General features: G+C 36.0%; 1 protein-coding gene across 1 annotated transcript in view; it reads right to left on the minus strand.

The window, feature by feature from the left end:
• The window catches only part of USH2A (usherin), a 773469-nt gene that overhangs the window by 348552 nt on the left and 413920 nt on the right, over window positions 1-10997 (minus strand). The window contains exon 36 of the mRNA XM_007466317.1: window positions 7109-7271. Coding sequence (XP_007466379.1) covers window positions 7109-7271 — 163 coding nt within the window. The remainder of the gene's footprint in view (window positions 1-7108; window positions 7272-10997) is intronic.

Consider the following 10997-nt stretch of genomic DNA (forward strand, 5'->3'; position numbering starts at 1 on the left):
CTAAGACTCTCTTTAACAACTGAGTCATACATAGTCTCACTTGCTTCTCTGACCAATCCTATGTAGTTCCCTTCTTTGTTTTGCAATACTCTCAGGGTTTATGTTTGTTTGATGACCACTGGCAACTACTGCCAAACAGAAACGCAGGCAAATCATGAGAAGGAAAATTTAACATTATACACGCCACCCAAAGAGTTTTCGGATAATCACTGAAATTTACACGAAGATGCCCTTTCATCCTTCTGTAGGCTTGGACCTTAGGGCTTCTGACTCAGCCCTCGGATCTAGTCCTTCTAAGCGGAACCAGCTGTGATTGCTCCAAATAACTCGGCTTTGGAATAGTCTGCTTTCACCAGCTCTGTTTAAAAATTTATTGCAAAAAATAATATGTATTTGTTGTAGAAGATTTAAAAACTGTGTGTTTAAAACAGGAAAAATGGGAAAGGTAAACCATTCTTAACACAACTACCCAGAATTAACAACTATTATGTGTGTGTATATATACATACATATATATATATATATATATATGTATATATGATATATATATATATTTTGAAATGTACATTTCCCTTTTTAAAAATAGCCTTCAAAATTAATCAAACTCTTTTTCAGGCCCACCTGTTCTTACAAGCAAAGAAAGCATCTGATTAATGCTAATTCGATGATTTGCTCTCCCCTTCCTCCCTCCCTCCCTCCCTTCCTTCCTTTCTTTTTCCCTTTTCCTTCCCTTCCCTCTCCTTTCCTTTCACTTTTCCTTTTTAAAGATTCATTCCTGATTGAAGGTATCCACACTGGGAAAAAACCCTCCTAAATTCTATTCCTTTCATCTTTCTATGTTGAGGAAAAAGAATTTTCAGGTTTCTATAAAATGACTCAATTTTGCCATGATTAATTTATTAAATTGCTTTTTATTAACACTAAAATGATATTTCCCTTTGCAAATGCTGAAGGATCATTTTCTTGTCTTTCTTCTCTCAGTAATCCACATTTCTCTCTTTCTCAAATGAACATCTTTATTCTGTGCCATAACACAAAGTAGGGGATTAAGAGAAAGGCATTTAAAGATGAAAACTAAGCTGCAATCCAATTTTTCAGAGCAGGTGAGAATTAACAGTGCACAAAGGACTTGGCAATTAGCACACCCTGGTGCTTTGCCTAAGAAACTCAGACACAAAACAATCTGCCAGGTTATCCAGCAAGGAAGATCACTTCCCGATTCATTCAAAAGGAATCAAAATGAAGACTCAAACTATTCGCATAGGACTCTGCAGTAACTGCTTAAGAAAAAAAGCAGGACGTGGTCTTGTCTACTAATAAGAGGATCTGTGGAAAGCATCTAAAGAATCTGGTTTAGTAGTAAAGTGCCTGGCATTTGTGAAAATATTCGATAGGACCTCAGAAGATTTTCCTTTTCTCTTAATAATATTATTCTCTACATTCCTTCTTGACAATTAGACGGTTTCATAATACTCTGAGTTGAAAATATTTTTGAAACCTAATAAAAGAATCATACAACCATAAATTCTCATCACATATTACTTTCACCTACCAGTTAGATAAAAGATTTATAATTTTAAAACCAGTTTCACATAAGCCATATTTTTTACTACTATGCTGTCAGTTATTTTAGTTTTTAATTCCTAAATTTACACATTTCTTTTATTTAAAAAACCCACACACTCAATATGTTTCATAAGGAAGTTTTAGAAACCTATTACTTACCATTAAATGTGTTAGTTAATTCATATATGTGAAGAGAAAAGAATCTTGGCAATGTTGTAAACTGACCCTGGGGAGCTGGCCGTTCACCTGTGCAAGGTGAGTGGAAGGCTTTGGAGAGCCATAGAGCACAGCACTTATTCCAGGTCAGTAAGTGGCATTTTCAGCCACGAGAAAAAGCTAATTTGTGTCATATGTTCCTCATAATTAAATGGATGCTTCAAATCAGGCAGAATCCCACAGAAGGAAGTGCTCATCCTTACTTTTATGGTAGACATTAAGAAAAAGCAGAAAATATGTTCTCATACAGCCCACTGTGGGTTGGGCAATCTGTTAATTTTTGCCATTCACATTTGTTTGTGCTTTACTCTGTCATTCCCTCTGTGTGTTTTCACACTCAGGTTATTCTAACCCATCACTGAAGCAAAGAGTAAGGGCCACTGTTTCCAAAATCTTCTCCCAGTTAGCTCTGTTCCACTTGGTTTCCCTGGTTTCTGGTTTCTCTCTAGCCTCACTCACTTGAGAATGACCCTGCTAGGTTTCCCTGTCTTATCTTCTCTATTTGTTTGCCAATTCTATGGGCACAGAGACCCTTCAGGTCCAATCTTTGGTGCCGTTTTATACACCTCAGATCTGGTTTACTAAAAACTAGTTGACAGTCTAATTAATCAGGTTATCATGTTCTACCTGGTAAAATGTCTGTGCTTTTGAGAAAATTACAACAAATTCTAGTACCAAAAAAGCCATAGATGCTTATTGTGGTTAGATCATCCAATAGATATAGAAGTGTGAAAGTATTGCTTTCTGAAGACAGGTATCTGAGAGTGGACTCCATGTGTTATTCAAAAATTAGCTCTTTTAAGTTACTTAATTATTAACAGATATAATATAATTTATAATTATATAAAATTATTTATATTTATAAAATATCAATGAATAAACTAAACAAAAATGAACAAATCTATATGAAGAAAACTGTAAGCTCTTGTGAGAGACAGAGAAGACAGATAGAAATAATAATAATCATATTATTGATTAGAGAAGCTCAATATCACAGAGATATTAATTCTACCGCAGTTAACTTATAAATTCAATCTCATCCTTATATAAATTGCATCGGGACTTCTGGGGGAAGTACCAAATTACCAGTATTGCTTGAAAGAAAATAAATAAGGAAAATAAGTAGGTAAATTCTATATAATAAAAATAATGAGGTAGATTAGTCCTCACTAATTAGGAATTAAAAAATATTCTAGAGCTTTAATAAATAAATTACCATAATAATGTAAATTAAGGTAAAGATCTGTCCAGATAGATTTATAAATAAATGCAGAAATTTAAGACTTTTTAAAGACAGCAACTCAAACCAGTGGGAAAGAAGCTGGTTTATTTAATAAATGTTTTGAGATAGTAAGATATTTTCTGAGAAAAAAGGTTTGATTCATAGATTACTTATTTGTATAAATTCTGAACTGACTGAATATAAATGTATTTTTAAAAAGCATTAAAGTGCTAGGAAACAAACAAAAAAAAAAACATTGAGGCGAGGGAAAAAAATTGGTACTCACCATAACAGATTTTGTTAATACTTAAGAGTTCCTTAAGTTTGGTTAAAATATGGGCAAATGACACAAGAGAGAATTCACAGAGAAAGAAATACAAACTGATTTTAGACATATGAAAATAAGTTGAAACTAACTCCTAATAAGAGAAATGCATACTCAAGATCCTATCTGCCATCACTTTTAATATAATCAATTTGCCACGTGCCCAGATGACAGGGCTGTAGACACACAGGCACACTATAACACTCCCACGAGAGCACAGATTGTATGGCCTCTGTGGACTGAAGGTTGGCAATATCTTACAAAGTTCCAAAAATCATTTCAAACAATTTATCAGACTAACATGCTGCCAAAGTGCGAGAAGTCATACCTATATCTTTATTCATTAAGGCATTCTTTGAAATGGCAAAAGATTGGAAATAACTTAAATGCCCATCAACAGCGGACTGGTTAAACCAGTGATGGCATAATCTATACAACTGAATACTATGAAGGTGTATAAACACTGAGGAAGCCCTCTGGTTACTCATGTGACAACGTGTCTACAATTGTTGTGGTGGAAAAAAAGTACATTTTTTTTGTACACAGTGTGTACAATTTGGTATCATTTGTGTAAAATGTATGCATGGCAGATACATTTGAAAAGGGGGAAATACACATATTTGCTTGTACATACATAAAATATTTCTATAAGGATATAAGAAATGGAGGACTTTGGTTTCCTTTGAAACTACAGAAAAGTTTTGGCACTTTTAACTGCTTATTGTTTTCCTGTCTTTTAAGTATTGATTCATGAGAATACTGTACCTGGTCACAAGTAAATACCTTTTAAGGAATCACACTGTGATATGTGCTGCCTCATTTGCTGTTACAAAATCTAATGTTGACTTCGTTGTTTTCTTTTTTTTTCGGTATGGGGTACGCTCACTGTTGTGGCCTCTCCCGTTGTGGAGCACAGGCTCCGGACGCGCAGGCTCAGCGGCCATGGCTCACGGGCCCAGCCGCTCCGCGGCACGTGGGATCCTCCCGGACCGGGACACGAACCCGCGCCCCCTGCATCGGCAGGCGGACTCTCAACCACTGCGTCACCAGGGAAGCCCCCTAATGTTGACTTTGTAAAGTATGTAGTTTAGGGTCTAAACTGACATGTACGATGGGGTCCAGCGTGAGCGTCTTACAGAGACAGCTCAATATCCTGCCCTACAGAACAGTGACCTGGCTGCAGGCGCATTTATTCCTAAGCTAGGCTTGCTTCCTACGGCTGAATTCTCCTGTCTAATACATTCTAACCACCACCTCTTCAGCAGCCATCACAGAAAAGGATGAAATATAGTTGTTCATTATGTCAAGGAAATAACCAATTAGCCGTTAGACAATTCAATAAGCTTTGTATAAATCTTGTGAACAGATGATCTCTTAAATAAGTTTGATGAATTAATGTTTAATTCGTTTCTTGTAGAGCCATGCAGATCTCCCTACCCTCAGTGTACAGGTCACCGAGCTGTTGATGGGTGTCCGGACAAGACAATATTTGAAAGCCTTTTACTTAACACTGGACATCCGAGTTCCAGTGACAGTGAAGCTATGAAAGGAATTTCCTGGGGCCCATCCTGAGATGATCCTTTGGCTTCCAACCTCACCCCATTTCAGCCCTAGAGTTGAACGCACACGCAAAACTCTTGAAGTCAAATCTTGTAATTGCTTCCAATTTGTCTGTTTTGCTTTTGGCAATTAACAAACTGAAATGTTATCATGAAGGAGTTCATCTCATTTGTAAGACCAGGTTTTCCCTCCACTAAAATATGCAGGCACTCTGTTCTTTATTACCAGCGGGAGATAAATGGCTGGTTTTCGTTGCTGAAGAATATATAATGGTTAAAAAGTCACTTTTTCCCTCCAGCTCGACATAAATCACAGAACTAGTCAATATTTAATAATGCTTGCCTTGGTCTGGAGTCCCTTGATCACCCCTGTCATGTGTAATAGCTCCCTCTCCGATATCTTTGACATAAAAGCCCAGCTTTACTGCAATACTAACATGTAGAGGGTCATTACGGATCGACATTTACCTTAATCTGTGACTGCCAACCATGAACCGATAAATTCCAGCAGATTCCACTGGGAGAAATCAGTAAACTTCTCAGTGGAAAGAAGTGAAGGAAAATTCTGCCGAGAACAGAATACATTTTCTACAAGGGCTGCTCTGCAAATGGGTTCTGACTTTTGAAAGTTCTCTTGCTGCGCAGCTTTGCAACATTTAATACCGTTTTGATGGTTTGAGAGACGGGATGACAACCGAAGATGACATGACTTAGAAGGCAAGCAGAAATTTTCTCTGCAAAAACAATGCAAGATTAAACACAAGGGGGAATATGGCTCTTACATTATTCACCCAGCTGCCTTGGCGGAAATAGCTGGGCTGTCACGGGTCCGGCCTAAATGTTGCTGCTTTTTTTTTCAAATCGATCATCACTCCTTTACCTCACAATCTTACAAGTGCTTCACAGCAGAATACATCAAAGCCCTGATTGCATAAAAGAGGGACACACCGATCTTTGATGGGATCAACTCAGACACTGACACGCACTCAACTCGCCGTACCAACACAGAACACAAATAAGAATGCCCTCCTCAAATTCAGAAAAGTCTGTTTTCCTCTTTCCTCACCTGCTTTCCACTTTGAGGATGTTATTAAGTCCTACAAATAGCTGTAGCTGATGCAGAACCAGAAAGGTGGGGCGCGGGGAGGGATAAATTGGGAATTTGGGATTGACATATATGCACTCCTATATTTAAAACAGATAATCAACAAGGACCTACTGTACAGCACAGAGAACTCTGCTCAATACTCTGTAATAACCTAAATGGGAAAAGAATTTGAAAAAGAATAGACGCATGGATATGTATAAATGAATCACTTTGCTGTACACCTGAAACTAACACAACATTGTTAATCAACTAAACCACAATATAAAATAAAAATTTAAAAACAAGAAACATTTTAAAGTTTTAAAGTCTGAGGAAAATCATTTTCCCGTTAATACTATATGTGACCATATCAACGTTATTGCATATTTGCTACTAACGGAACAAGAAATGTTGAAAACACCTCCTCTAAAAGTAGGCCACTCGTGGAAATGATAAAAGTAAACACTGGATAAAACAAAAATTAGCTTTCCAGTAAAACAGAAAGCTGCATTTTTTTTCTATGGTGAGGGTTGCTTCACGTGAGCATCATACCTAACCAGCCCTAGCTTAACTTATTGAATCAGATCGTCTCTGATAATACTTTCAAGGAAGCCTATGCAGTGTAACCCATGTCCAGTGAATTGACTGGAACACACACCAGCATTCCTAATTTACTTTAGAAATGTTAAAATGATCACACAAAAAGAGTTTGCTGAAGATGGACTGCAAAATTAAAACTCAACTCTCTGCAGGAATAATCGTTTAGGTTTTCACCATTTATTAAGCAAGGGGAAAAGAATATAGAATCTATACTAGGCCAATCTTTCTCGAAGTTGAGTGACCTTCAGAGCCACCTAAAGGGTTTGTTAAAACATGGAGTGCTGCCTCCCACCTCCCCGGAGCTGAGCAGATCAGGTGTGGGTGTGGAGATTTTGCCCTTCCTGCAACTCATCAGATGAAGCTTTTACAGCTGTGCTGGTGACCCCAAGATGAGCATGGCTGAATTGGTTCGTCAATATAGGTTACTTTTAGGAAAGAAAAAGAAGTTAAAATCTGTGGCTAAAAGAAAAAATTCAAAAGAAAATACATTGTTTTCTGATGTTATGAAAGTTTAAAAATGACAAACAAGTTACCTTGGTCAGCATAGAAAGCGCCGGTAAAAAGGACTGAGTACGTTAATTGTCCATTAGGGTGAAAAGGTGCTTCCCATCTCACATGGGCCTTTTGGGATCCTTCTGTTTTGACAAACACATTTACTGACCCTTCAGGAGGAGCTTCTAGAGTTCGATTTTCCACCTGTGAGTATAAAAAGATTTATTTTTGTTTGCAAATAAAATAAGTACATGCTTCACTTTGAGCATACCTCAAAGAATCTCTTTGCTGTCAAGTAAACTACTTTGACAGTCGCATCTTGTATGAATACCTCATTTTGTCAGCAGGATCAAAGCATAGCTCATGTTTTCTTCCTCCTGCTGTTAAAGCTTAGAATTTGAGCTCCTGACCAAGGCAGTTTGTGATTTCCAGAATATGTGGATCAGCTCCCACTGCGATGGTGCCTATGGCTGTGCATATCCATAGACTACTGCTAGGATGGTTTAAAAACAATTTTTATGTGATTGCAAAACAGAAGAACTGAGTAACGTCTGTGTTCATAAGCTCCTGACTGCAGTGATAGACTGCTGGGCTTTGTCAAAGGCCACACCAAGCATCTTGACTCATACACACAGACACACACACACACACACACACACACACACAGACACACACACACACACACACACACACACACACACACACACACACACAGAGTTCTCTGAGCTGTGTTGCTACCAGGTATGTGCAAATGGCACCACGCCAGACATCAAGAGAGAAATGTACCTGAGTGACTCTATCCCTAAAGTATAATCACAAAAAGCTGAAATTTCATTAATATAGTAGTAATGAGTGTATGCAGAAAAGAACAAAAAATGACTTATTTGAAGAGAAGGAATCTGAAATAAGTATAAGCCTTCACTACACAGGGGCCAGAAAGATTTTAATAGCTAAATAAGTAAAATAACTAAGAGAACAGAGGAAGATGAAGTTGGAAAGAAAGCAGAAAGGGGTTCAGGATATTTTAGCATCTTTTAATAACTGGCTTAAATTTGTTAACTAATCACCACAAACTCATGAGCATCCCTCATAAATGTTTGGCCTTTTCAGATTTACTGAATATGTTGATAATTTTGACCTTATTCTTAAAATACAGGCTCGCGCCTCACAGGAAGGTGACCAAACATGAAATCCTTAGTCAGGCAAATAGTCTCAATTATATAGCCTTCATTTGTTAGGATGAATACACTTTCCCAATTATGAAAATAAATGTGGAAAAGACAGTGTGTTAATTTTTAATAAGTCTGAGGTCATGACATGTTTTATTTTCATCTGAGAAAGGCTATGGGGTTCTTTAGATCCGTAACTCCTAGTCATTTTTTTAGTCTAATAGCTATGTGCAAAAAATGATAAAGAAACTTGACTAGAAAAATATCAATTCATCACTTTAATAGTTCATAACAAATACAATTGGTTTATATCTATGTATGCAGTTCAAATTACTGTATAGAAAATTATTTTAAAGGGTTCCAAATAAAAGCAGACTCAAGAAGCTGAAGAATTAAGGGAAAATCCAGATAATTATATTATTATTCTCAAATATCTGGTTAATTTGAAATAAATAGAATTTTAAAATTTCCTTATGTATATGGATAAATGCTTCAGTGCTTTTACACTATATTAAATTTGGCAGTTGTACTATTTTTCTCTAACTTGTTTTGTGTTTTTTTAAATTACCATTTTGTTTATCAATCTTGCCTTAAAAAATGCTAAGGAAAAGGCATTCTAGAAGGTTGACTTGGCTTTCACCTGGGAAACTCCCTTGACACAGAAAAGAGAAATATTTGAGAAGAAATATGCAATGAAAACAAACATTTTAATAAAGTTGTTATCCTTAATACAACTCTTACCATGTACCAGAAAACTCTGTATAAATATTTCATTTAAATTTTCACAGCAACCCCTCGTAAAGTAGGCATTGTTTTCCTTTTGTAATAGTTGAGAAATCGAAGGTTTCATAGAATAAAGCATGTTTTCCAAGGAGGCATGGGGGAAAAAATAGCAGGTATAGGATAGATATCCCACATGGGATTTTCTTGACCATAACATTTATTGCCATTAAGATTTAGATATCTTAAATAACAAAATTTATCCGTTTCTTTATTTTAAAAATGGCTGTGAAAATATGAGCATGTGTACCTGTGTGTCTGGGTGTGTTTATCTGTATAAGCATGCCATCACCAAGAAACCAAGGCAGCTTTTTAACCATATCATGCAGCGGTGACCTATAGTTTCACACTTCATCCTTAAAAGGGTCCTTGGAGAATTGAATCTAATGAATGTTCCAAGGCCAGATACAGTCATAAAGTTCCCCGTCTTAGACTCTACCAGTGTTACCTAACAGTGGATAAGAGAAAAACAAACAAACAAAAGCAAAGTGATTTTCCTATGGACAAATTTATTGCATATTACTAAAGAAACACAAAATGTGAAGGGTTTCTAATTGCAATTCAACAATATAATTGAAAAAAAGGAAAGCATTTAAATAGTTCTCCTGGTGCTGCATTTTCTGTTCATTTTTTTTTTTCATTATTTCAAACATTTATGAAACCTCAATTACTGGATTTAATTTGACAATGCACATTAGCATCTTAAAAAATTAAGATCAAAGGCACTGTAAATTGTTTTTTACGTTGGAATTTCTTTAAAATCCAAATACATTGTGTAAATGGACAAGAACTGAACAAAACACACAGAAATCTTTTTTTTTTTTTTCAGATAGTACAGAGCAATTTCTTCTGAATCACGAATAACAGGGAATAAACTTGCCTAGGCTAAGGGCACAAAAACTATTGTACTAATGCTAATTAAGGTGGTAAGAATATGGAATTTATGCAAGTATTTTTATTTTAAAAATATTCTATTTTATCAAATTTGTCCTTTTTGTTTGTTTGTTTTGGTTTATTATATGAGCAACCTAGAAAATTTTGAGGGTCAACCAGACCACATTCAAGACTATAGAGCATATTCGTCATAGGAAACACTGAATGGTATTTCCCTATGTGCATGAAAAACAATGATATTAAATATGCAAGTGGTGAAACAAACAGGCTTCTCTTTCTAAAAACCAAGAGTTATCATTAAGGAATGTTGTTAGGTGAAGAAAAAAAAAATTGACTCTGGAAAATTAATTCTTTGATTTCTTCCAGCAAAAGATCATCAATTTTTTTGTTTCAATGAAATATTTGCTATAACATTGGGCTTCAGAAAAAGAATACCTTTAAGTGATATATATATACACGCAATTTGGCTGGATTTTGTTGAACATCATATTATGATTTAATGATAATTCTGGCTTTATAATCTCTTAAGGGCATAACATGTATTGTAATTGGTAAAAAAAATATTTTAGAAGTCAGTTGAAGACCATGGGTTTTAACTTCTTGGCAACATAAGAGTTGACTTGTTCTAAATAAAGACAATTGTTATTCAATCCCAGTAATTAGAGATGGATCATTGGCTTGGGAAAAGTGTTTGTGTACTGAGCACAGGATAAAGAAAAAGACGAAAAGGAGAAAATAACTCTGTGCTTTAAGTCGGAACTGAGTCTAGGATGTGTGAGGCCGTGGGAGAGTAGGGTTTTGCAATCCAATTCGGTTTCCTCCTTCCCATCAGGCATTGTGGAATTTGATTCCTTCAGGTCAACATCGCCTACTATCTGTACAATACATAGATTGATAACCATGTCCCCCCTGTTTAAAGTTACCAGAACATCAGGAGACAGAGTGGGACCCAGTTTAGTAGCCAGGACCACAATATGCACTTTATATTTTTGAAAAAGTCTCAGTTTCAAGCTCATGGGATGTGTTCTTTTGGTATTTTTTTTTTCTTTTTTGAATGGAGAAGAAAGGCTGGCCTATTGCCATTCCT

The sequence above is a fragment of the Lipotes vexillifer genome, unplaced genomic scaffold (genome assembly GCF_000442215.2).
Source record: "Lipotes vexillifer unplaced genomic scaffold, Lipotes_vexillifer_v1.1 scaffold139, whole genome shotgun sequence".
NCBI classification, from domain to species: Eukaryota; Metazoa; Chordata; class Mammalia; order Artiodactyla; family Lipotidae; genus Lipotes; species Lipotes vexillifer.